The 27657-nt window shown below is 37.8% G+C and overlaps 2 protein-coding genes across 2 annotated transcripts; one reads left to right on the top strand and one right to left on the bottom strand.

Annotated features, from left to right (window-relative positions):
• The first annotated feature begins 3220 nt into the window (after window positions 1-3220).
• Window positions 3221-8077, top strand: LOC146663907 (uncharacterized). The gene is made up of 13 exons (XM_085416856.1): window positions 3221-3351; window positions 3940-3965; window positions 4275-4540; window positions 4635-4724; window positions 5136-5207; window positions 5316-5404; window positions 5517-5619; window positions 5896-5998; window positions 6078-6130; window positions 6237-6315; window positions 6537-7009; window positions 7209-7402; window positions 7511-8077. The coding sequence occupies exons 5-13, from the start codon at window positions 5151-5153 to the stop codon at window positions 7653-7655; spliced, it is 1296 nt and encodes a 431-aa protein (XP_085272982.1). The 5' UTR covers window positions 3221-3351; window positions 3940-3965; window positions 4275-4540; window positions 4635-4724; window positions 5136-5150; the 3' UTR covers window positions 7656-8077.
• Window positions 8078-9444: 1367 nt separating this feature from the next.
• On the bottom strand, window positions 9445-14287 carry LOC146663906 (uncharacterized). Its single transcript, XM_085416854.1, has 6 exons — window positions 14165-14287; window positions 12552-13461; window positions 12187-12283; window positions 11703-11813; window positions 11095-11261; window positions 9445-10762 (listed from the first exon to the last, which is right to left on the bottom strand). Exons 2-6 carry the CDS (start codon window positions 13457-13459, stop codon window positions 9715-9717), a joined length of 2331 nt encoding a protein of 776 aa, XP_085272980.1. The 5' UTR covers window positions 13460-13461; window positions 14165-14287; the 3' UTR covers window positions 9445-9714.
• Window positions 14288-27657: the final 13370 nt, after the last annotated feature.

Raw genomic sequence — 27657 nt, 5'->3', positions numbered from 1 at the left:
TAAACTGAATGATTAAGCAGCAATCAAAAAATCTCTGGAAACGTTAATGAGAGCAGTTTCAGGAGTGTGGAGAGGCTTCTGAGTGGAATTTATCAAGTTAGTGATTTTTATTCATAACATGACATTGCATGCTCAAACATTTCAGAAATGAGTATCACATCTGAAATGAAACTGCAGCAAGAAAAGGAAAACTTCGCTTCCAAGTAGTTGCAAATTACTCAGATCCAAAGGCTAGTTTCCTTTTAGTTGGGTTTTAGGTTAAGCTTATTTTCCTCCTTTGCTGTAAGTTTATTTTGTCTCTCTTTCACACACTTAGGAGCTATAGATTGCACTGTAAAAAAAAAAATCCTAAAAAAACAGTTCTATTCCAGCAGCTGGGGCGGCAAAATAATACCAGAAAATAACTTTCTCATAAAAATACGGTTATTTTCAGTAATGACAATACAGTTTGTTGCCTTAATTTTACATGGGATTTTGCCTTTTCCAAGTGCTTTTAAACATTAAATTAGGAACATTTTAATGTGATTAAACAATGAAATTACCTATAAACAAGGTCAATGAATGTGGCAATATGAATAATAATACTTAAATGTACAGAAATATACAGTTAACAGTTGGTTTAAATAATAATAATGGATTGCATTCATACAGCGCTTTTCGAGAAACCTCAAAGCGCTTTACAATTCCACTATTCATTCGCTCTCACATTCACACACTGGTGGAGGCAGCTACAGTCGTAGCCACAGCTGCCCTGGGACAGACTGACAGAGGCGAGGCTGCCATATCGCGCCATCGGCCCCTCTGGCCAACACCAGTAGGTGGAAGGTGAAGTGTCTTGCCCAAGGACACAACGACCGAGCGTGTCCGAGCCGGGACTCGAACCGGCAACCTTCTGATTACAAGGCGAACTGCCAACTCTTGAGCAACGATCGCCCTAAATAACAATAATAATAATTATTATTTGATGTAAAAAAAAAAGTTTATAAGAATCATTTTATATATTTTTCCATAGCATTACATTTGAATTTAATAATTCAATCTTTTAAATAACGGACAAATATTTGTGAAATTATGATACATTTGTGAATGTTTTTAAAAATCTAAATATGCATATGTACAGACAGATACATTTAAAAAACAAGAAAATTGTGTTTTATTACATTTACAGTGATTTTACGTTAATTTACATTTGAAATGTAAAATCAGTCTATTTATGTAAATTTAATGATATTCTAGAAAAACAGTACAAAACTGTAAAATACACAGTAAAATACTTTTATATTACTTTTTTTTTTTTTTACAGTGTGTGTTACTCACATTCAGAAGGAATGGAAGTATTAACAACTCACTTAGGAGTACTGTGAGTCTCTTCCTCAAAGTTAGATAGAATTGGGCTTCCTTTTTCTACTTATATCCAAAGCACTTTACTATTTGTATTTACACACACTGGTCACTTCATTAGGTACACCTGTTAAACTGCTCAGCCCAAATTTCAAATCTGTGATATGGGCAGCAATGCCAGTAGGCATGTAGATGACCTTCTGAACTTCAAACCTGCATCAGAATGGAGAAGAAAGGTGATTTAAGTTGCTCTGAAACAGTTTTAATTTAGCTGACCAACAACTTACATCATAGTTTTTGTTAATGACCTAATGCACAAGGACAAAAGCTATGATGAAATGTACAGACACTTTTGTTAACGAATAAAAACGAGATAGAAATATTCTGGAGAGGCAAGATCCAATCAGAACTAATCTGCAGTAAGGTTAGAAAAGCACAACTAGCTCCCTCACTCCCTGTTTTGCATAAAAACAAAACAAAATGTCAACTCTTTGGAGGACGAGAAGTGTAGACATGTGGACATGCATCAGGTTGGCACATCTTTCACATCTGATGTCAAGGAAAATAAAATGTTGAAAACATGACAAACTTTTATGCTTTATATTCGAGTCAACTTGAGATTTAATCTGCTATAATCTTAAAATATCTAAGCGACTCTTTTAGACTTAAACTAAAAGTCTATAGATGCCTAAACTACGACTAAAACTAAAATGTTCTAGTCAAAAGACTGTGACTAAAACCAATTTGCTGTCAAAATTAACACTGCTTTTAAGTTGGTTCAGGCAGTCCTTCAAAAACTGCTGATCAAAGGTTAACAAAGAGTGGTATGAAAAAGAGAAAATCTCCAATGAGTGGCAGTTCTTTGGGAGAAAATACCTTGTTGATGTCATGGATATTTCCAGTACTTGTTGAATCTGTGAAATGAAGAATTTCTGAAAATGAATTAATAATTATTTTTAATAAATGAACCCTCTCTGATAGCTCAGAGTGAGCAAGTGTGACCAAAGCTGTTTTCAGGCATGAGGTCAGAGTGACGCATGAGGCGCACATGGTGCTCACTCTGTGGCTGTGAATTCACCAGATATTACTTGCACTGTTTTCACAGCTAAATCAGAAATTACACTGACTTTTGTGGAAGGTGGTCTGCTGGGTAAGAACCATTTAATATCCAGTCCAACTGAGTTGGAAATGTACTCTCTCACATGCACTAACATGTGGTAACAATAGTAGAAAAGTTCGGGACTTTGCTACATGTGTGAAAATGGATGCACACTGTCAACTTGCAGCCTAAAACTTTCAACATTCTCCCATTAGTCAGTGCCTTCGACTTTCTGTCATCTTGTGTTGGGCAGGTATTGTATAATGAGATTATCTGAACTTTTCTACTTGCAGCCTGTCACTACCAATGAGAGTCCTACCCCTGTAACACTAAACAGATAAGAAAATTCCCATAGAGCTGCGGGGAGCATTGTGGAATATTTCAAGTCATAAGCGGTGCATTTATTAAGCATTCACTTGTTCTGTTGCTGAAATTATATATATATATGAAAGAAAGAAAGAAAGAAAGAAAGTGTACTTTATTGATCCCGGTGGGGAAATTCCTCTCTGCATTTAACCCATTCACTCAGTGAAGCAGTGGACAGCCATTGGGCTCCCGGGAAGCAGTGTGTAGGGACGGTACCTTGCTCAGGGGTACCTCAGGGTAGCTGTTCAGGAGAATCGAACCCCCGACCTTCCGATCATGGGGCCACCACTCTACTGAGCTATCCCTGCCATAATATATATATGGACGATCTGATTTCCTCGTGTCAGCATTGTTCCCACATCATCATAATTAATGTTGTTCCAGGTTCAACATTGCAAGTGACCAATCACCTTCTTGTGACGTCATTCCTTTGCGACTTCGAAATACCCGCCTTCGAGTATTTCGAAATACAAGTGAAGAAGCGAAAAACCGCCGCCTGTCCGCCGAATTTGAAGTCAATTTAGGATACTTTCCTTTAATAAACGGTAAGCATTATACATATGTTCCTCACTTGGCTTGCTGTTTGTTTGCTAGCGATAGGCTACTTGACGACAGCATTAGCTAACCAGTGTTCTCTAGACCAGCGTTCCCCAACTTTTTGGGTGTTTCGTGGCCCGGGGGTTGGGTCAGGCAAAATTGCAGTAGCTTCCCTGATCATTTTACAAACATAAGTGAAGAGAATCTGGACTAAAAGGCCTAGACTTATGGTTGTGTGCTGAATCTATGAATCAAACTATCACCTGGAAACATAATTAACTGGTCCATAGCTGTGAAACTGGACATGAGTTCTTGATTCTATGGAGATTAACAGTAATCCAGAAATTTACAAATTTGTCCTGGTACATCGCGTAAATGTTGTCCCAGGGACATCGCGTAAATGTTGTCCCTGAGACATCGCGTAGATGTTGTCCCTGGGACATCGCGTAGATGTTGTCCCTGGGACATCGCGTAAATGTTGTCCCTGGGACATCGTGTGATAGCTTGTAAATAATGGAATGAAAATTATTGATTGTTATTAACTTGTGAAAAAGAAGTGTAACAAATCCACATGTTATGTTCTTACACCCTTACAGAAACTGTGACTCCTTCACAATGTCAGGTAAATGTCAACTCATGTTGAATAATCAACCAATCAAGCCTTTTATTATCACATGCAATGTTACACGTACAACTGCAATGAAAATTTCACCCCCTTCTGACCATACATATATTGCTTAAACATCACATTGGGAAGACAGGTCGGAAACAGTTAGGAAGGTCAGAAAACAATTTAATTAATAGATGAGGGGAGAGGAGGAGAAAAAAGAACTACAACCAGACAAAGCTCCTAGAAGACTGAAATGGATGATGGTTGCAGCATGCAAAAAGAAAATGATATCTGTTGACTACAGCATATGCTTTCTCACAGATTACCTTGTGGGAGTAGCTGGACCAAACTCTATTGTATTTCAAGTTTGAAATCCCTGTTTGACCAGACTAACATTTCAGATGAGGTACCTCTTGACATAAAAATCCTTTTATGTTGTCATAAAACTAATGTTAAATTCTGCTTTAAATACACTTTATTGTACAATTTACTTAATGAATCGTATTCCTTAGTTCTGTTTTTATTTATATGTATTTATTTATTTGTTTTATAAGGTAATAGATGGCCTAATCTATTTGCAGTGTGAGGTATGTTGAAAAGCTTGTTTGATCATAATGACATAGCATGTTTACGTTTTTTGTAATGTATTTGAAAACATAGGTGTATTTGTTATTTTTATAGAATTTCCCTCACATTTATCCAATACCAAGTCAAATCACTGGAAAAATTTTGGATGGGTCCACAAGAGCACAAAGTGCATACTTTTTGAAGGTATGACTTGGACTATGGTAACTATGTTCTTATCACAAAGGGTTTATAAGTTGCCACTATAAACAAACAGCATTTTCCAAAATTGAAGCCTTGTCAGAAGAACCTGAAAAATACCTTTCTGAAACCTTTTCTGTGTAAAGACTTGTTCAAAAGCAATGCACACAGATTAAAACATTTCTGTCTTGGCCAACTGATAAAGAACACCAAAAATTGAGTGGTGCGTGTTGAGTCTGTGGTCTTGATTTGTTTTGTACACACTATAGAAATTAATTAATGTAAACAAAAAATGACACTTTCTATATGTTTGTGTATCTGCAGAATTAATTACAAGTCTCACCTGACAAGCTTTTGCAGTTTTGCAGTGTCATTCTTGACAGAAAAACATACTTGTCACATTCTTTTTATTTCCAGAAAAACATCTTTCAGATGTATGAGAAATTGATTGGAGCCTGTCTGGAAAACGGCAGCCACTGGACCTTGTTTGTAAGTTGCAAAGATTTTGCACTCTCTCTAGTGCATGATACTTTTCAGTGTCCCTCATTAGGAAAGCTCAAGGCCCAAGCCTACCATATCCATCTTTTTACAAAACAGTTTTGTGACATACCCAAGAGGACCATAGTCTATATGAATTCATTTGGCGAGTCGGAGGTCAGAAAAAGTGCGGTGTTGAAAAACTGGAGGTAATTAATTAACATATTTAACATAACATATTTAATTTAATTGAAATCATTACCGAACGTGGTTATTGATTTCTCTATATGCTTTTTATTTGTAATAACTGCGATCTCTCAGCTCATTTGCTTCAGCAAGAGGCTGCGCTGGAGAGTGGACCTTGTCACATGTGAGCCACCCACATCAACAGGATGGGAACTCATGTGGAGTGCATGTCATAATGGTACTGAAAACTATAGCTTTAACCTATATAAGTAATGTTTACATTTTTGCCTATTCAGTTTTTAAAGCCTTAGAGGCAGGATGGTAAAATCTCAATTTTTTTTGTAGATTGAACCATTTCAGCAGTAATGCTTTGCTTTGGTTGCTCTGTTTTTTTTTTTTTTTTTTGTTTTTTTTTTTCTCGGGGGGGTTAAAAACAAACAAACATTTCTTTGTTAATCTAATTCTTTTTGTTCTTTTTTTTTTTTTTTTTTTTTTCTTCTTCGTCAATTATTAGTTTGCCCAATCTCTCATTGACGGTAAAACACAAGTGGAGGAGTACAACACTGAAATCACAAAGCTCAGGTCCCGACTTTGCCACTACTTATTTTCCTCAATAGGTACAGATAAAATTAGCTGCCTTCTTTTTCTCTAACATTGGAAAATGTAACTTGTACTTAAACAAATTATATTTTGCAGATCGAACTAGGAAGTGCAGTCAGTGCTGGTGTGTGATTGCAGCCAAAGACCGGGTACACTATGACATGTCCTTAGCCATATAGATTGTTTATTTAATGGACTTTGTTCATTTGTTTTTTGTTTGTTTATTTCTTCTTCTTTTTTTTTTTTAATTCACAGGTGCAGTGCCAGAAATGTGGTGCATACAAGCACATGCGTTGTTCAAAGTCTGTTTGTGGCATCTGTATCTTCTGTGAGAGTAAGTCACAATATAACTAAACAATGTCCAAAAATGTTTAAAGTGAAATTTTTTTTCGTAATTTTGCCTTTGCACACCAGGACTGTGTAATTAAAGTGGACGTTTCAAGATCCAGTTTTTACACAAAACTATTTTAGACATAACTGTGTCGTATTGTGGGGATTTCTCTTCACAATAAAATTGATATAGTGCTGTTTATATCATTCTTCTTTATGTAACAGCACAGTGCAGCACAGCAGAGGGAAAGGAGTTGTGCAGCATAGTAGGTGGCTATACAGGAGGAGCAATAGAAGTAGCCAGTGAAGAATGTCATCAGGGAAAGCATCAGGCAGCGAATGACAAAGGAAAAGTTCCTAAGGGAGAGAACATCTGCAGCAAATCGACAAGTAACAGTGAGATAGGAAGACTGACAGTCAGAGATGAAGGTACACAGACTGAAGACAACGAAAAAGAAGCAGAAGTATACGGCACAAGTCTGAGTACAGATAATGCTGCTGCTGATGATGTTGACAGGATCGATGCAGATACAGAATTCCAAACTGATTCAGAAGGAACTAGTACAGTTTACAGAGTGCATGGTCGCTTATCTGTACCAAGCTCAAAAAAGAAAACCTACACAATAACAGAAGACGAGATCAAGCGCAGAATCAACGCAGAGAACATATCAGTTCATGTTTTCAGAGGTTTGATTGGGGTAGGTATACATTTCGTGATTTTGATGTCACCTGAAATAAATCCGGGTTACTCGTATCAATGAAGTGACAATGTGGCTGGAAATTGTGCATTTGCTGCAACATATACACAATTACACCATGTAAAAAAAAGCATTTAACTTTGTGCGCGTGTGTGTGTCTCTCTCTGCTCTTTTGGTGTTTGCACTTTTTCTTTTTTAGGGCCGTAAAGCCAAACTGCCCGCAATGATTCTTGACAGGCCTAAGAAGGCCAAAACTAAAGTAACAGTGTTTAGTGTTCTGAGTGAAGAGGAGGCTGGGGAGCTAGCCCTCGGGTTTGCCGGAAGATTGGCCTGCGATGTCACAACAGACATGGTCTGTAAAGGCATCGACCATTCAAGTGCTGATATGACAAAGTAAGTTAGTAAAACAATATGAAAGTTGTATCTTTTTTGGTATTATTTGTCATTTCCCCGTATTTGGGTTATTGGTGTAACATTGTTAATCTTACTTTCTAATAACAGACAGACTCTTCTCAAAATCCAACACAATCTTAAACATGAGCTGACTGATTCCTCAACCTTCAGTTTGCTGACACACACCTTTGGCCCCGCTGCACTGGATTCTGTCATTTCATTCCTGTGTGAAAAACTTGATCTTGTCTCTTAAATAATGAAACCTTTTGTGACTTTTGTTTGTTCTGTAAATCAGAATCTTGAAAATTGTTCATTGTTGTTCTAAGTTTGTGTTAACTATTTGGCAAAAATGATTGGTTCCTAATCCAAACAGCATAATGACTGTTCTAACACATATCTTAAAAATGCTACAAAGAAAGAAAATTATCACATATGTTTCAATATGAATGTAATTGTGTCACACTCGGTTTGTAGTAGCTTTCCTGTTTTATTTTGAGTTTTGGTATGTTTACACTGTTATTTTTATTTCCCGTGTGTTCGTCTTCCCTTATTAGTTTTACTGTATTTAATTAGTCTGATTTAATAACTTATAATTATTTACTTTCCAGTGTGTATATATGCTCCTCGTTTGGATTATTGTTTGTTTGAGTTCTGCCTGTCTTTTCTATTAAAGATTTGGACTATTAGTGGACCTCGTAGGTTTTTATTCTGTTCAATTGGTAATTGACTGGGTTTAATTTAGTGGCCTGGAAAACAGGCCGGAGGGGTCTGGTCATTTTAACCCCCTAAGACCCGAAATCTTCCATGGCATGCATTTTTAATTTCTCTTTGATATTTGGGCCGATTGGAACCCGATGAATGTAAAAAGAAAGAATTACCAGGTTTTGTTTTTTTACCTAATTTTTGTTTCTGAGACAAATGAGAGCCACATATGAGGACATTAATTTGAAATTTCGATAGAACAGTTGCAGTATAATGTCCTCGTAACTGTATATCAGGCACTTGTTGATCAAGATTTAGTATTTTGGTCTAAATAACCCAAAATGTGATGTCCACATGTGTGGACGCCAGGCTGGAGTAAAGTGTTAGAGCTATTTATACCTATGTAAACTTTTATACACTGGTTTTTACCTGTCTTGTTTCAGAAAGGTTTAAAAGGGTAATGTCCACAGTTTATTTGTTTGTTTATTTGTTTTAATTCAACATATTTTATTAAAGTAATTGAGCTTGAACACAGAAAAAACTGAATCAAATAATCATAAAATCAAATCACTTGCACTATACTGAAGTCTAATCTACTCTGAGCTAATGCCGGTTTCCAACACTAATGATCGGGTGAAGGAGAGAGATGAGGGTGTGCACGGCCACTGGTGCTCTTATCCCTGTTCTTTGTGATACAATCCAACAGGAAAGCAGTCAAACCCTTGGACATTAGCCAAGTTAACGTTCACAAATATATACACACAGAGGAACTCTGAGCCCCAATGTCAGCATTAGCACAAACATGCCACTTCATACCAAATCTCAGTGTGAGGTCAGGTGTTAGTCTCATTCCATTATTCTGGCTATATTTTCTTACTCATTACTATTAAACTTATACTTAAGACTAACTATTAACAAAATCACACCCCAATAACTCTGTTATTACACTTTGTATTTAATCATAAAAAGGCTGGATGTTGAAACCTTTTACTTCTATTTTGTATGAGCCAGGATTCTCAACAGCTGATACTCTGTCTGTATCAGCTGGTGGTGGTCAGAGGGCCCGGTGGCGCCTGTGTCCGGCAGCCTCGCCTCTGTCAGTGCGCCCCAGGGCAGCTGTGGCTACAGTGTAGCTTGCTATCGCCAGTGTGTGAATGTGTGTGTGAATGGGTGAATGACTGAATGTAGTGTAAAGCGCTTTGGGGTCCTATGGACTAGAAAAGCGCTATACAAATGCAGGCCATTTACCATGTCCAAAAAGTGACAGGTATCGTTTTATGGAGCAAAAAACTTAAGAGCACATATTTTATAAATAATACCAACAATTACAAATGCAGACCTTTAATAGTAATAAGTAATCCTTTATTTATAATGCATAGCAATATAAAAATAGTAACATGTGAAAATATTACAATGGGCACAGATGAATTTGTATCAAAAACAGCAACCAAGCCAAAGTAATGAATAACACACATAAATAACAACTGCTTGAGAGAGCAAACAATTTCTTTTCATCTGTTCCTTGGCAGAAAGTTAAGACAGCTATTCAGCTTTAGGTTTCAATAAACAGAAGTAATGGATGCAGTCCCTTTGAAATGTCACACAAAAGTCTACTTGTGCATATACTTAGCTTTAACTCTTCTCTTTTTTGTTTTGTATTCCAAAAGGTTTTCATTTTCTCCAGAGGATGTCTCTCTTTCAGTGGTTATCGACTGTTCACATTCATTTTCACAGACTGTTGGAATGCCGATGCTGGCCGAATGTTTCTTGCTAGAATACAATGGCCTAATTTTGCGTGCATTATCTGTCGTCTTTATTTCGTACTGGCATATACTTTTGCCTACTTGTTTTGTTTTTAAGACATTTGTATGCAGTTCATCTATCATTGCAGTAATACCCTCTGGAATGAATGCCCACTGTTTAACTGTGTCTAAAACAGCATTTAGTTTTCCAACCGCATCTTCTGTGCATTTTTTGTCTGTGCTTTCAACTACAGGAGTGTCATTCAAAGTTGATAGAGGACTTTTCAGAGAGTTTTTCATTTGTTTAAAATGGCTACAAGCCACCTTCAGGCAAGCACATGTGTTATAGTGAGAGAACGTACAACAAGTGCACTGAAGTGTTTCAGCCGATGCAAAAAAACACAGATTTCCAAACAAACTTGGCATTTTTATCACTTTCAAGTCCTCACAGTGTACAAAGTAATGCCTTTCTTTCACTGCAATTCTTGCCAAGGTAGAAATGTCTGTTTCCATGTTTGGATAGATGTCATTGTCAGCCTCTGCTAATTTTGCAAGTAACACTAGATGCTTGCAAAGAAGTCCTCGTAAGCCATATGTACAGTTGCAGTAGGACTCAACAGGGCAGACATCATACACCATGTCTTCTCTTGACTCAGATGGGACTTGATATGCATTAACTCCATGGCTGTTCTTGACTGTAATTTTAAGAGCCCAACCACTTTCCATCAGTCTTGAAGCAGAGTCTGAAACTTGAGACAAGGTGTCAGCAAACCTGTTTTTCATGCGGCCCACATCTTGCAGGGTTTTTATGACTGAGAAGTAGTCGTCGGCCTTCCCTAGGAGCACTTCAATCAGATCATCCAGACGCCTATTCTTGTAGCCAGATAAAAACTGGTATTTCAGGCGGTGGAAAAATCTGAAAAACAGTTATTTGAAATGATTAGTAACTGTAATTGAAGGAATTTAAAGTTTTAATCAAGACTGTATTATTTTTTTAAAAATTGGAATACCTATTGCACACGTCTTTTATAAAGGAATGCTCTGTGCCGGTTTAGCTGATTTAGGCAAATCCACCTACTCTGTTTTTTGTTGTGATAACATAAAAAACGCTGCTAGAATTTAAAGGATTTGCCTAAAACCTGTTCTGGCAATGACATGACGAACCTACTCAGTTTAGCCTCTTGGATTAAAGCATAATATCTTTTTTTCAGCAATACAATTGAATGAGGTCAAAATAATAAATCATACCTTTCAATCACATTGTTTGTTTCAGAACGAGCGTGACTGAAGCGACGGCCGTAGTCACACCACATGTGGCCAATGCCTTCCCAGTGCTTCTGAAAATACTGGCACACCAAAGGGTATTGCTTAAATGTCTGGCAGAACTCTGCTGATGTGGCTTTAAAGTCGTCCTCCTAAGAGAATTGGATGCAACAGAATATATTTCAATCCATTTAACAGACCTATTGAAATCTTTAATATTATGTATTGAAGCCCTTTTCCTTTTATTGAATAACATTAAGAATTTTAAGTTATTAATAATATGTCGTGTTTTTGTATTAAGAAGCAATTATTTCTTCCCTTACAATGGCTATGAAGGAACACTAAACCTATAAGCATATTTGGTTTCAGCATCTGTCTGTGAAAGAATCCCACTCACAAGTTCTACTGCACAGTGGGTGACACAATGATGTTCTGCACAGCTTAAGTACTTGTTTTGATAAGCAAGATAAGAAGCCAGTTTTAGAAATTGTTTCAAAAATCTATTTTGTATCTCTCTGTAACTTTTTTTTAGCAACTGAAAGTTATTATGCTCTTAGTGTAATCAAAATGTGAAATAGACAAATTACACTTACAGATGTGCAAGCTTTCAGCTTACAAAAGAAAGAAATGATTTCATTTCTCTTTTGGGTGTTAGAAAGCCCATGGACCCCGGACTCTGATTTTGAAAGCCATCGATTAACAGCCTGTGAATGTAAGAGAAAAAAAGTTAATCTGGAGAGAGAGACAGAGGAGCAGCTGTACAAAAAGCATAAAAGAAAGCTGACGTCCAAAAATAACTTTGTCACTCACTGGACAAGAGGACCTGTGCATTACAGAAATCAACCAGGCAAACATATTTTTAAATGTCAAAAAGAGCTTTGGGAAGCAGCCACCAGAAGATGAGTGCACTGTGGTCTTAAATGGATGGACATAGTCACTCAACATTTTATCCCTTTATATTCATTAACCTGAGTAGGTGAATATCACAATGAGGCAAATCATAACAACAGGACCCTGTTGTAAAAATGTGTTTCAGGTGCATCTTAGACAACGTGAAAAGAAAACAATGTGGTTTACCTGCAAGACATGGTACCAGCATAGAAGGATAGCTGACTCTGGAAAAACCTTCTGCAAAGCATTTATTTCCGCAAAGTCTTTGTCAACCATAAATGCTCTACAGAAAAAAAGAAAACACTAAATGAGATTAAACAGTATGAAAATGTTTTTGCTATCTCAAAGCACCACTTCAATGCCAAATTAAACATTTCAACTCACAAGTAGATGTATAAAATACTGCATACAGCCTATAGGAATAACTTTAACAACTGGAAAGGAAAGTTTTTTGCAGCCCATGCTGCAGCTATAGCATTAGATTCTGGCATGTTATAACTTTTTTGAAAAGGAATTATTTCAAAATTAATAGCTGTCAATGTATTATTTACCTCAGGGAAGTTGGGAAATGCTCACAAACTATTCCAAGAACAGTTTCCAGGGTTTTCTGACTTTCGTTGCTGACAATAGCATAGGCCACAGGGACTCCATGCCCATGATCATCTCTTACAACAAGTGTGAATAAGGGAAATGAATACTGGTTAACGCAGTGCGTGGTGTCAACAAATACTAACTGTTTTGCATAGTTCTCCATGTTTGATTTCATTACAGGTGTCTGCAAAACAATCATTAGTTCTTGGTCAGATGTGTATGGTTGATAGAAGAGAACATGTTCTTGATGTTTTCCATTAAGTAAGGTATGTACACATTGACTGTCTCCACAGTTAAAGTGCTTCTTCCTCATCATGCAGGTTCTAACACTGTCAATGTCACGTGGTGTGACAAAATGCTCTCTGTTGTGAAGATCTCTGTGTCCATGTTCTTTGGCCCATTTATGACATTCGGTTAGTATGATGGCTGGCTTAGTTCCAAGGGAAAGCAGTTCCTCAATCTTCCTCCTCAAATCACTGGAAATATTGTTGAAATGTGCGTCTTTTGGGTCCGAAGGATCATGCCCATCATGCTTATCATATGTACGCTGCACGATGACTGTGTGGTCTTTCCAACATTTGAGTACTTTAAATGAAACATAGGCCTTACAGCCCACTGCTCTGTAGCTGTTTCGACTTTTTTTCCCAGCTCTGATGCAGTTGAATTTGTAATAGTCTCTTTTCCTGTCTTTACCTGAGGCAACATTTAAACATTTATAATGTCCATGAAGGGTTAATGAGTTCAATTTTTCTAACACAACACTGAATGGGTCCTCCTGGCATTGTGACACATGCACACAAAGTTGTGTGTCTTTTCCAGTTCTTTTTTTTTCGTCATTCAGAACACTTCTTCTAATTATATCGTCCATTTCTGGTGGAAAAATAACGAAGGTTTAATTAGTCAATATTCATTAATTCATTTTAACTTGTTTTGGGGTTTTTTGCAATACAATGTAAATATTAAATATAATATTAAAAAAAATATATATATATATAAAATAATATAAAACAAACAGGGGCTAAAAGAAGCTAAACTTTCATATGTCTCTGGCAACTTTAACATGATGTCCCAGGGACAACATCTACGCGATGTCCCAGGGACAACATTTACGCGATGTCCCAGGGACAACATTTACGCGATGTCCCAGGGACAACATTTACGCGATGTCTCAGGGACAACATTTACGCGATGTCCCAGGGACAACATTTACGCGATGTACCAGGACAAATTTGTAAATTTCTGGATTACTGTTAATCTCCATAGAATCAAGAACTCATGTCCAGTTTCACAGCTATGGACCAGTTAATTATGTTTCCAGGTGATAGTTTGATTCATAGATTCAGCACACAACCATAAGTCTAGGCCTTTTAGTCCAGATTCTCTTCACTTATGTTTGTAAAATGATCAGGGAAGCTACTGCAATTTTGCCTGACCCAACCCCCGGGCCACGAAACACCCAAAAAGTTGGGGAACGCTGGTCTAGAGAACACTGGTTAGCTAATGCTGTCGTCAAGTAGCCTATCGCTAGCAAACAAACAGCAAGCCAAGTGAGGAACATATGTATAATGCTTACCGTTTATTAAAGGAAAGTATCCTAAATTGACTTCAAATTCGGCGGACAGGCGGCGGTTTCTCGCTTCTTCACTTGTATTTCGAAATACTCGAAGGCGGGTATTTCGAAGTCGCAAAGGAATGACGTCACAAGAAGGTGATTGGTCACTTGCAATGTTGAACCTGGAACAACATTAATTATGATGATGTGGGAACAATGCTGACACGAGGAAATCAGATCGTCCTATATATATATGTATATATCTATATATATCTATATCTCTTTATAGATATATGTAGAGATATAGATACATATATGGATATATAGATATATATATATAGATGAGTGCAACTCTGAGTAACAGTTTTTGTTTTATATTATTTTATTTCAATCTGACTTATAAATATATATAGAGAGAGATAGTTAGGAACACAACATGGAAGAATTATAGCAATAAACAGATCAGGTGCAGTCAAGAATCAGATACCCGACTACGTGTCTAATTGTACTGAAGATTTACTAGATTTACTGAAAGAGAATATCTCAAGTATATATCTTTAATCCATAGAGCCCATTGGATGACAAGGCTACACATAGACAACCAGTTGTGTGTGTGTTTTGTATGTGTGTGTAGTTGTGTACACTGGTGAAGACAGATGTTTAAACAGGCAATCATCACTCAATGAGTAAACGGCTCTGGAGATTGAGCTAGTGTGTGTGTGTGTGTGTGTGTGTGTGTGTGTCTGACTGGAGGTGAATACCAAGAAAGGAGGACAGGGAGTGCAAAGACAAGAGTAGTACACAAGAGGTGGAGTAAATAAAGCCTATCAGCTCATATTAGAGAGCAGCCATCAAGGCTGAATGCAGATTTGTGATTAGCCCACATTTGTGGTATTTTTATCTCTGAATGCAACTCTTTGATCGCAGCCATGTGTCAGAAGTGGAAGAATCATCTTAAGGGACATTTTTCCCCGGGTGTTGTCTAAAATACCACCTCCTCAGGGTTTGACTGGCTGATCTCTTTGGCTGCTGGCTCGCACACCTTTCCTAGCATTTGACCGTTCTGTCTGACTGCATCTTCATCTCCCCCTTCCTCCTCCTCCTCCTTTTCCTCCTCCTCTTTCTCCTACTTCTAAAGACACACTTTGAAAGTAAAAATATCCTGAGTCCAGAAAGGCATGAGAAGTGATAGATCCATAAATAACCTGGGTCTTGTTTGAGATCAGCTGACATTTTAAAGGCTGCCAGGTATTAATAACATTTCTCGTGAGACAGAGATTGTCTCTCTATAAGTCTGTGCGTGTTTGTGTACTTTAGTGTGTGTTTACACATGTGTACAGTGCATGAGCATGACTGTGCATGTTTTTTGGGGGGGTTTTGGTGAGCGGCAGAAAAAGAGACATAGAGACAGCGCTTGGCTGGTTTGTCATTCTTATGAAATTTTACCCCAGGCACAGCTGACAGAGATTTTACAGTTTTATTCTGAATGAAACTCCCCTGACAGAGAAGCATGTTCATGAACTAACCAGTCACATCAGTAGACAGCATCCGTGACGGAGGCTCCTGCATACAGACGATAAAATAATCATATGATAGAGTTTCTAAATATTTTACTGAAAGGATCAAATATTCAAAAAATATTTTTATTTTAAATGTATATGGTTTTCTTTTCTTTTTGTAGTTTTTATTGGTTGATTTTTTTCCCCCTGGAAGTTGGAGACCCTCATATTTCTGTGTGTTTAACTTTACCCTGTGTCTCCTGTGATTCCTGTATATCCCAGTTCTTTGTACTTCTTCCTGTTTTCTGTTGTGTTTTATTTCATTTCATTTTTGTGTATTTTTCCTGTTTTTGACATTCCCTCCCTCACAGCATTTCATTTTACCTGAGTATTCTTTCACAATTATTTTCCTTTTTATTTCCAGTCGGTAATTTATCTGCTGTCCACTATCCTCCCCTGCATATCTTTCCAATAATTAATTTTTTGTTGTCAGTTTTTGGATTCATTTTGGACATTGGTTGATTTTCCTTCTTGAACCCTTCAGTGCCTTAAGTTTATTCTCAGGTTTAATTAAATTTCCCCTTGGTTTGCCTTATCTGCACGTCTTCATGTCTGAATCTTTTGAGGATCGACTTCATGTTTTATTTGAGAGGACTGTGACCTATAACCTTTTGCTTGTGTCTCAATATGAGCTATTATTTAAAAGAATAAGCCCAGCTCATCCTTTTACCCAGTTACCCAGCTCTGTCGTCCATTGCCTGCCTCAACCTAGTGAATCTCCAGATTCAGCTTGTCACTAATCTGCAAACAAATCTGCTAGCCTTCAGCTTGAGGTCTGAGATCAGGGTTTTTTTTTATGGAGCTAGAATTCCTAAACTTGTGCAACCAGTCTTCACAGAGTTGAACTAGCAAAGTATTTCTCAGACAGTGATCGCAGTGCCACACCTACCGAGGAAGGGATGAAAAATTAGAACAGATTAAGAATCTGTGTCGGAGGTTAAAGACCAACAGAGGGAGTCGGGTGAGGAGCTGCGAGTAAATCCATATAGTTTCAAGGTCATTTCTTCTTACCACTATCTTCACTTTTCTGCCCTTGTTTGATTTTACTAGGTGGGAGGTCACTGGTAATTATCTGCTCTTGTCAAACCTAGGAGACTCGGTGAGAAGCCAGGTCACCTGTGATTCTGATTAAAGTCCTGGGCATGCACACCATCGCATATACATGTGTGCACACACGGGCTGCATACACGGAGAAGCAGCAGGCGATTGTGCAGCATTTCATTACGCTTCTGATTTGGTCATTCATCATGTCACAGCGAGGTCACAAAACAGCCGACACATGTTTATGTCTGTGGAGACTATTTGAGCCTGTGTGTGTGTGTGTGTGTGTGTGTGTGTGTGTGTGTGTGTATTCAGGCTTTTTTCCTCTTTTTTGATTATTTTTTCATCTCAAGCTGAAATGACAAAGACAGCCTTAGATGACTCAAATGAAAAGGGTAGATTATTAAAAGAACTTATTCTTGACTTGAGTAATTTGCATGTTTGCGATCTAAATAGACACACCTTTTTCTCAGGAGGCAGCGGACATCAAACTGGAGTAAATATCACAATTAACATCTTCTTTTAATTAAATGTTGATTTTTTTCTACTTCCTGCTTACTAGGATGTTGCATTTTTACATTATGGATGAAATATCTGAGTTGAAAAGTGTTTTGTTTTTGTTTTTCTCTCTCTTTCATTGCAGCCGCATATTCCAGCAGTAGAAACGGAGAGATCAAAGCGTTGAAGGCTGCAAACAAATAATGAACAAATGTACAAATGTTGTCTGGCTGAGACTGTGTGACAAGAACACTGATTTCTATTCTTAAAAAACAACAACAACACAAGCCATGATTATGATGTGTATGATACGTGTTGGGTTTTTTTTTTATTTCAACTTTGTTTTATTAATTTCAACAATGACATACAAAGTTAGCAACAGCTAAGTCCATCTTGATTTCAGAACAGTGGTATGTCCATTATACCCTCCAACCCCCCAACCCAAATTCTCCCCCTACCAGGTCTACAATAGACAAAACACTGCAGAAAACCAGTTTCTGCCCACACACACACACACACACACACACACACACACACACACACACACACACAAAAACCCAAAAAATAAATAAAAAAAAACAAAAAAAAAACCCAACACCTCAGGACCCATACACATAACAAGCATAACCCCCAAAAAACAACAACAACCACAACTCCCCCCCCTCCCCCCGCCCCGTAACCAAACAGACAAACAAAAACAAACAAAACAAAAACAGAGAAAACAATAACAGAGAAAGGACCAAGCAAAACAAAAGGAAAAACAAATAGATAAGGTATAAATAAGATTTAAAAAAAAAACCAAAAAAACATTATAATGTAGCTTCGCTCAGTTCACTGCAGACTCAGGAAGTAAAGTAATAGTGTCGACCAGCAAGAGAAATGATTTCCAGATTTTATTAAATTCCCTAATAGAACCTTTTAGAGAGAATCTAAGTTTTTCCAGCTTTAAGTTAAAGAGTACATCTCTCACCCAATGGTCATGAGTTGGGGGGTGGGGAAGCTTCCACTTCAACAGAATAAGCCTCCGGGCCAGTAAAGTGGTAAAGGCTAGGGCCTGTTTGAGGGGACCAGATAAGTTCAAGTCAGGAGGAATGCCAAAAATTGCAGAGAGTGGGTTAGGAAGGACAGTCTGGCCATATGCTTGGCTAAGTGTGTCGAATATATTCCTCCAAAATGCACTCAGTTTTGAACATGACCAAAACATGTGGACATGGTTGGCAGGCGATAGTCCACATCTGCTACAGGCATCACTGATGGTTGGATAGATTTTAGATAATTTTGCGTTTGTATAGTGTACTTTATAGACCACCTTGCACTGAATCAAAGCATGACGAGCACAAATTGAAGACGAGTGAATCAATTTCAAAGCACGATCCCACTGCTGTTCTGGCAGGGTTGTCTGAAGCTCTTCCTCCCATCTCAGCTTAATATGAGAAATGGATTTGGGGACCAAAGCATCTAGTATTTTATACAAGGCTGATATCAGTCTGTTTTGATGAGGGTTCGTCTGCAGGATGATATCCAGATTTGTTTCTGGAGGCCGATTGGGAAAGTGAGGGAACTGCGTTTTTACAAAATTTCTAGCCTGAAGATAGCGAAAAAAGTTGGAGTTAGGCAGGTCGTATTTGGACGATAGGTCAGCAAAAGATAGAAAGGTGTCCTGACTATACAAGTCCTTAACAGTCCTAAGTCCGTTATCTTTCCAACTACTAAAGGCCGCATCAGTGTTTGAAGGTGCAAAATTAAAATTTTTTGATAAAGGTGTTAGCAAAGACGGTCCAAGTAGCCCGAAGTATTTTCTGAACTGTCGCCAAATAGTTACTGTTTCCTTAGCTATTAGATTATCCCCAACAAGGGTTGGAGAAAAAGGGAGTGGTGAGCTGAGTATTGATGATAATGAGTAACAGCTAGATGCAGTTTCCATTTGTACCCAGGCTGTTACAGGGGGGTCGTTATGAACCCATTGTAAAAGTTTTTGTATGTTAGCTGCCCAATAGTAGTGTCTAAAATTGGGCAAACCAAGACCACCATCACTTTTAGAGGACTGAAGAATAGACTTGCAAATTCTAGCTTGTTTCCCTCCCCATATGAAATGTGACAGAATCTTTTCTAACTTGTCAAAAAATGCCTTGGTAAGAAAAATCGGGACATGTTGAAAAAGATACAAGAATTTTGGGAGGACACTCATCTTTATCAGGTTAACTCTCCCTGCCACTGACAATGGTAGAGAAGTCCAACGGTCACAATCTTTCCCAACATTTTCTAGTAGGGATAGAAAATTCTCCCTCATCATTTTATGTATAGAAGAGGAAATAAAAAACCCCAAATATCTAAATCCGGTTTCTGTCCACTTAAAAGGCACTATTGAGTGGGGAAGAGCTCTGGCCAGGGAATTAATTGACCTTATATCCTGACAGTGTACCATATTGGTCCAGTATGTCAAAAAGCACCGGGAATGAGTTTAGAGGGTCAGAAATGTACAGGAGCAAGTCATCTGCATAAAGGGAGAGTTTGTGAGTCACACCGAACCTTGTAATGCCTTTAAATCTATCCTCTGAATGCAGCCATATTGCAAGAGGCTCGATAGCAATGGCGAATAGGAGGGGTGAGAGAGGGCACCCTTGCCTAGTGCCCCTCTCAAGTGGAAAAGGCAAAGACAAGTTGTTGTTAGTACGAATACAGGTGGATGGCGAGGAATATAGTAGCTTAACCCAGAGAATAAAGTCAGCCCCCAAGCCAAACCTATCCATCACCTCATAGAGGAAGCTCCACTCGACGCGGTCGAAAGCTTTCTCCGCGTCAAGAGATACCACAACCTCTGGAATTGAGTTGCACGATGTATGGATAATATTCAAGAGGCGTCTTGAATTGTCATATGAGTGCCTGCCGGCCATAAACCCCGTCTGGTCAAAGGCGATAATTTGTGACAGAACACGTTGTAGCCTAAGTGCGAGGATTTTAGATAGTATTTTAAAATCAATATTTAAAAGAGAAATTGGTCTGTAACTACTGCACAACAAAGGATCCTTATCCTTTTTCAAGATTAAACAAATAGTAGCTTCGGACAAAGTCTTGGGTAATTGACATTTTGAAAAGGCTTCATTATACATATCTTTCAACAACGGTGCCATAAGATCAGAATTGACTTTATAGTATTCTGCAGAGTAACCGTCAGGGCCCGGCGATTTACCTGTGTTTAAGGATTTAATGGCTTCTTGTACCTCTACTACAGTGATAGGTCCCCCTAATCCTTTCGTCAGATCTCTATCTATTCTTGGAAAATGTATATTTTGGAGAGTTTCTTCTGATAGAGGGGGAGAACTTGAAGTGTACAGATTGGAATAGAAACTTACAAATACTTCATTAATTCCCTCTGGGTCCGATATTATGTCACCAGCAGCAGACTTGACCTTTGGGATTAGCTTAGAGGTTGCTTCGGCACGGGCTTGATAAGCCAGAAGTTTCCCTGCCTTGTCGCCAGATTCAAAAAAGCGTTGCTTAGTCTTAATTAATTGAACCATAGCTGTTGCGGTGGTGGTTAAATTGAGACTGGCTTGAACTTTCACACGTTCTGTATAGAGGTTAGGATCTGGGTTTGATGCATATCTGCCATCTAGATCTTTGATCTTATTCAATAAACTGGACGTGTAAGTTAACTCTTTCTTCTTTAAATTTGACACAAATCCTATAAGCTGGCCTCTCATGTAGGCTTTCGACGTTTCCCATAATACACCTCTTGACACTTCAGTAGAATCGTTCAACTCAAGGAAAAGTGAGAACTGTGATCTCAAAAAATGTGTGTAGTCATCCCTTATCAACAGGCTAGAGTTAAATCTCCAATGTTTAATGGGTCGAGACGGGGTCGCTAATACCACATCAAAAGAAACTGGTGAATGATCTGAAATGGCGATAGCATGATACTGACAATGGCTAATTTTACAGAGAAACCTAATATCAACAAGAAAAAAGTCTATACGTGTATATGTACGGTGGGGATGAGAGAAAAAGGAAAATGCCTTAGTAGTGGGATTCGCATGTCGCCATGGATCCACAATCCCCAGCTGAGTTTTGAAAAATTCTAGGGTTTTAGCAGATTTATTCAGGGAACAGGCCTTAGTTGACGATCTATCCAGCAGAGTGTCCTGAACCAAGTTAAAATCACCTCCAATAATAAGATGATAGTTTTCCAGATTTGGAAGTGAAGAGAAAAGTTTAGCTATAAAAGAGTCGTCATCCCAGTTCGGCCCGTACACGCTAGCCAGTATCACAAGTGAACCCTGCAAGTTTCCTGACACAAATGTGAAACGGCCATCTGGATCAGCAATAACTTTATGTTGCTCAAACAGAATATTATTACGAATAAGTATGGCTGTCCCTCTGGCCTTGGCGTTAAATTTGGAATGATATATATTGCCGATCCAGTTTCTCTTGAGTCGCCTCACTTCTCTGTTGCAGAGATGTGTCTCTTGAAGAAAAAACACATCTCCTTTAAGCTGCTGTAAATGCGCCATAATTTTGTTAACTTTGGTTGCATTCCCCACCCCTCTCACATTCCAGGAGACAATTCTAAGACCATTGATTGTGCTCGACATACCTTACTATATTCAGACAGGTCTTTGGTTTGACAAGTTGACCGTGGCCAGGGGAAAGCTGGTGTCTGTATTTGAGGTAGTAGACTGTGAACAGAACAGGGGAAAAAAAAAAAAAACAGAAAGAAAAATAAGTAAATAAAATAAAATAAAATAAAATAAATAAGACACAACAACAACAACAACAGAAAAAACATAAAACAAGGCAATACATACATGCAGATCGAACAACATAAATTGGACCTGGATACCCCCGAAAACAAAACTTGCAAGTGTCCATTGCACAGCAGGGTGTAAACATTCCCATGTGAAGACTTCGCCATCACAACTCTTATCAAATGGCTTGCTTCCCTGTGGCGGCAAGGTCTCACTATGAAAATATGCCTTGTCAATATTCTGCTAGAAAAAATTGAGGAACTAGGATGTATCTTACTATACAAAAACGGACAGAAGAAAAGCACAAAAAAGGCAGGCTGGGGTATTGTTGTCCCCCATTTGTACATGGCAGGAATCAAACTGTAGGAGAGGCAATAATAATGAAAAAATGTGTGTTTATATAAAGTAAAACAGTATATACATATATGTATACGTAGCAGACTAGCGTGCCAACAGTGATCTTAGAACAAAATATAAACAGGGGTATTATAAAGGAAAATGAGAGAAAAACAGAAAAAACAATGAGGTTAGAATTACTCAAACCATGCTGTCCTCTAGGTACCAAACATCAAACTAAAATGTCATGAGCCCTTCTATGGAAGTGGCAGGATCCAACCATGACCCTCAGATCAGGTTTCCAGAATGTTAGAACTCAGGGGACGGTGTAAGGCGATATAGCTCCGAGCGTCGCCTGGTGACGCCAGTCGCTTCCGGTTCCCTTCGTCAGTCATAACGAACAGTTTGGCCGGGTAGCGAAGCTGAGGCTTGAGTCCAAGATCGTACAACTCCTTCATAACTCCGCGGTAAGCGGACCGTTGTTCCAGCACCTCAGGGCAATAGTCCTCGACAATATGGATGGGGGTGTCCTTATATTTCAGTTTACCCCGCATTTCCCGAGCTTTGCGCACAACGAGCTCACGGGTCTGGTAGCTATGGAAACAGACAACAACCGCTCGGGGTTTCGCGTTGGGGCCTGGTCTTGCCACCAGTGCCCGGTGGGCTCGATCCAACTCCGGGGCCGTTTTCAAAACGTCCACTCCAAATATGTCCACAAGCACCTGAGAAAAGAACACAGTTGGCCTGGGCCATTCAATATTTTCAGGGACCCCCAAGAGGCGAATATTGTTGCGGCGGCTCCTGCTTTCAACGTCGATTAGCCTAGCTCTCAGCTTCTCGTTATCCTCCGCCACCACCGCTAACTTAGCCACCACGTTCTGGAGCTCCGCGCTCGTAGTTGTGGCCATGGTTTCCAAGGCTGTAATCCGTTGGTCATGGTTGTTGAGAGTCGTTTGGATGCTGTCCAGCTTGTTTTCAAGTCGCTGAACGGATGTCTTGAATTCTGCCGAAAGCGAGGCTTTGTGCTCGTCCAGCGTGGTCTTTAGCATAGCCATGATGGCTTCATTAGCCGCACCGAGCTCATCTCTTTTTTGCTCCTGGTTCCTGGTGTTTCTACTGGTCATCTTGGCAGATTATGACACCAGACACACAATACCACCAATACAACTCCACACTTTGTTGCGGGTAGTGAGAAATTTTCTCGCCCCTTTAGTGTTATAGCCATCACTGAAACTTGGTTCAATGTCGATAAAGGAATAGATTTTTGTTTGAATGGATATGATTTAAAATACATGAATAGATTAAATAAGGCGGGCGGCGGGGTTGCTATATATGTTCATAACTCTATAAAATATAATGTTGTAACAACTATGTCTATGGCTATTGATGGAATTTTGGAATGTTTGACTATTGAGATTATGAATGAAAAAAAGAGAAATGTTATAATAAGTTGTATATATCGGACACCCAGTTCAAGTATTGACACTTTTAATGAATGGATAGAAAAAACGTTTGCTTCGGTGAACCAAAAATTACTATTTATCTGTGGTGATTTTAACATTGATTTGCTAAATCCAACAAGGTTAAAAGCCATTGATGACTTTACTGACACAATGTACAGCTTATCACTATATCCAACAATAACAAAGCCAAGCAGAATAACATCACATAGCGCCACTATTATTGACAACATTTTTACTAATGTCATGGATTTCCAAATTAATAGTGGTCTGCTTGTCTGTGATATAACTGACCACTTACCAGTTTTTACTTTGTGTGACTGTGATTTAAAAAAAATAGATACCAAGATCATGATAGCAAAGCGAACAATAAATGAAGAAGCAATTCATGCCTTCAATTTCGATTTAGCACAACAAGATTGGAGTTCGGTGTATGAAGAGTCAGATGTGGACAAGGCTTATGATAATTTTCTAGATATTTTTACTATGTGGTACAATAAACATTGTCCTGTAAACGAACACATGACAAAGAAAAAAAAGATAAAAAGTCCTTGGCTCACAAAAGGAATTATTAATGCTTGCAAAAAGAAAAACAATCTGTATAAACAGTTTATCAAAGTAAAAACAAAAGAAGTGGAACAAAGATATAAAGCATATAGAAATAAATTGACTGATATTATAAGAACGAGCAAACAACTTTATTATAGAAGAAGATTATATGAAAATAAAAACAATATAAAAGGAACTTGGGATGTGTTAAACAACTTAATTAAACAAGGATCTTCTGGAACATCATATCCTGAATATTTTACTGATGCAAATGGTGAAAATCACAACATGAGTAATATTGTCGATGGGTTCAATAAATTCTTCATAAATGTTGGCCCTGAACTAGCAGCGGACATCCCGTGTCATAAAAATGAAAATATCAGTAATATAAAATCAAATCCCTTTTCACTGTTCCTCTCAGCTACAAATGAGCAAGAAGTAATAAATATCACATTAAAATGTAAAAGTAAGTCTTCAATGGATTATCATGACATAAATATGTCTGTAGTTAAACAGGTTATTCTGAATATTGCTAGTCCCTTAACATATATCTGTAATTTATCATTTCAGTCCGGTTGTTTTCCAAAAAAAATGAAAATTGCGAAAGTAATACCACTATATAAAAGTAATGACAAACACAGTTTTACCAATTATAGGCCTATTTCTCTACTGCCTCAATTCTCAAAAATTCTAGAAAAACTTTTTAATTCAAGATTAGAAAAATTCCTTGAAAAACATCAAATAATAAATGTTGGTCAGTATGGTTTCAGAACGCAAAGAACCACTTCAATGGCGATAATTGAGGCAGTAGAAGAAATTACTGATACACTGGATAAAAATAAATATGCAGTTGGTATTTTTGTTGACCTCAAAAAGGCCTTCGACACAATCAATCACTCAATTTTACTGGATAAATTGGAAAGATATGGTATTCGAGGGAAAGCTGGTAACTGGTTAAAAAGTTACCTAACAGGTCGGGAACAATATGTTAGCATAGGGCATTACCATTCAGAGAAACTTGGTATTACATGTGGTGTTCCCCAAGGGTCAGTGTTGGGACCAAAACTTTTCAATGTATACATAAATGATATTTTTGATGTTTCTCAAGTACTTAAACTCATACTGTTCGCAGATGACACCAACATATTTTTCAGTAGCGATGATTATACTGATCTTGTAATGACTGTAAACAGGGAGCTAAAATTAATTAAAAAAATGGATGGACATAAATAAATTATCATTAAATATAAATAAAACTAAAGCAATGTTTTTTGGTAATTTAAAATATAATATAGAATTACCAATTATCATTGAAGGTGTACCAATTGATAATGTGAGTGAAAACAAATTTTTGGGAGTTATAATTGATAACAAAATTTCATGGAAACCCCACGTCAGACACATAAAAACCAAAATTTCCAGAAGCCTCGCAGTTTTGAACAAAGTGAAACAATTCCTTGATAAAGATGCACTTCGTACTCTGTACTGTACCCTGGTTCTTCCATATCTTACATATTGTGTGGAAGTGTGGGGAAATACATATAAAAATACAACTAATCCATTAGTCACAGTACAGAAACGAGCACTGCGTATTATTCACAAGGCTGGTTATCTAGATCATACTCACAAATTCTTTCTTCAGGCAAAGTTACTTAAATTCCAGGATCTGGTTAATTACAATACATCCATAATTTTGTATAAAGCTTTTACTAAACTTTTACCGGCAAATTTACAAACTAGATTTGAAATTCGAGAAAAGGTTTATAATGTGAGAGGCTTTGGAGAATTCAAATTACCCAGAACTCGAACAACCCATAAAGGCTTTTGTGTGTCTGTATGTGGTGTGAAAATCTGGAACAGTCTGAGTTTACAATTGAAACAATGCAAAAATATTCATAGATTTAAATTTCTCTACAAACAGTTGGTCTGGTCACAGTATACTCAATGATGGGTTTTAGTGTGCTCTGTAATGTCTGTCCTCTTACCATTGCTGGTATGGATTCCAAAATAAAAAAAAAAAAATAAAGTGTGCGTATGTATGTACATATATGTACTTGTGTGTGTAGATATATATGTATGTATATGTATGTGTGTTTGTTACTTGTAGTTATTACTGCCTGTTACCTGTGGTAATGCAATTTATAATTTATATATTCTGTATTCAGTTATGAAGGCTCTAATTGTTGGTTGCGAGCTGCCGCTTAGATGCTTGTATCTGCCCGGGGCTGTTGATGGGTCTGTATGCAATGATGGGCGTAGCTGCGGGAAGTTTATTGTTTTTTTTTGTTGATGAGTGAGTATAGGGGTGGGATTTAATAAGTTTTCTTCGTCCCACTCCTTTTTCAGGCAAGTTTTGTTTTTTGTTTTGTGTATTTTATGTTCAATATAGGTATTTGTTGTGCCTGAAAATGAATAAATAAATGAAATGAAATGAAATGAAATTATCAAGTAGTTGTGATAAAAGTAGAAGCCCTGCGAAGAGCGACTATTTCGACATGCCGTCTCTTGGGGGTTTTTTTTAAATAAAAAATGATTCAGGTGTAAAACCAAACTCCAAGGGCATCATTAAAAGATGCTTCCACACAAATGTATTTTAATATATGCACCCCTCAGATGAATGTTAACCATGCTGCATAAATTCCCTCCTTCTTGGTGAGCTAATGAATGAATGGACTGCTTGTGAATGTCCCACTGTGGGTATTGTGAGACAACAATCAGATGGTTCTGTTCAGAGCGACCAACACCAAACACGCAGACAGATCAAAGCTCTGCTCCAGGTTCAGTTCAGTAACCTCAGTGATGCTCTGTCTCTATAGATCAGTCAGGGAGATGTGCAACAGATGGAAGGTGGTGTCTCCCACAAACAAACATTCTTATATAGCAAATAGCTTATAGTAATGTCTTGGTAACTGCAAAATGTTCCATACATTTACCAACATTTTAAACTAACAGGAGGTTTATGTGGGAGTTCATAGCAGAAGAGGTGTTTCTGCATAAGGCCTAACACCCAAGTCCCCTGTGTTTAATAACACTTACATGCATAACATGCATAATCTAAATATAGCATAAAAATACTCTCAGAAATAGTGTGTTTTTCTAACAAAAAAAAATAAAAAATAAAAAAATAAAATCAGCTTTCAGAGACCTAACATGGTTCCTATTGCCATTGCTGTACTGCCTCCCAGTGGTTAAACAATGTTATGAACACTTGTTGAGGCTTTAAGTTTACATTACAGTTTTTTTCTGAGTGCTTAAACCCTAACTGTGATTCTTATAGCACAATTTCTAAAACTATTAATACTAAAACCACTCACTGAGTTTGCAAA

Source organism: Rhamphochromis longiceps, linkage group LG8, assembly GCF_057381845.1.
Source record: "Rhamphochromis longiceps isolate RC_006_pf linkage group LG8, R_longiceps_female_GT1.1, whole genome shotgun sequence".
NCBI lineage: Eukaryota > Metazoa > Chordata > Actinopteri > Cichliformes > Cichlidae > Rhamphochromis > Rhamphochromis longiceps.
Note: the sequence above shows the minus strand (reverse complement) of the source record. Positions and strands in the feature narration are given on the sequence as shown.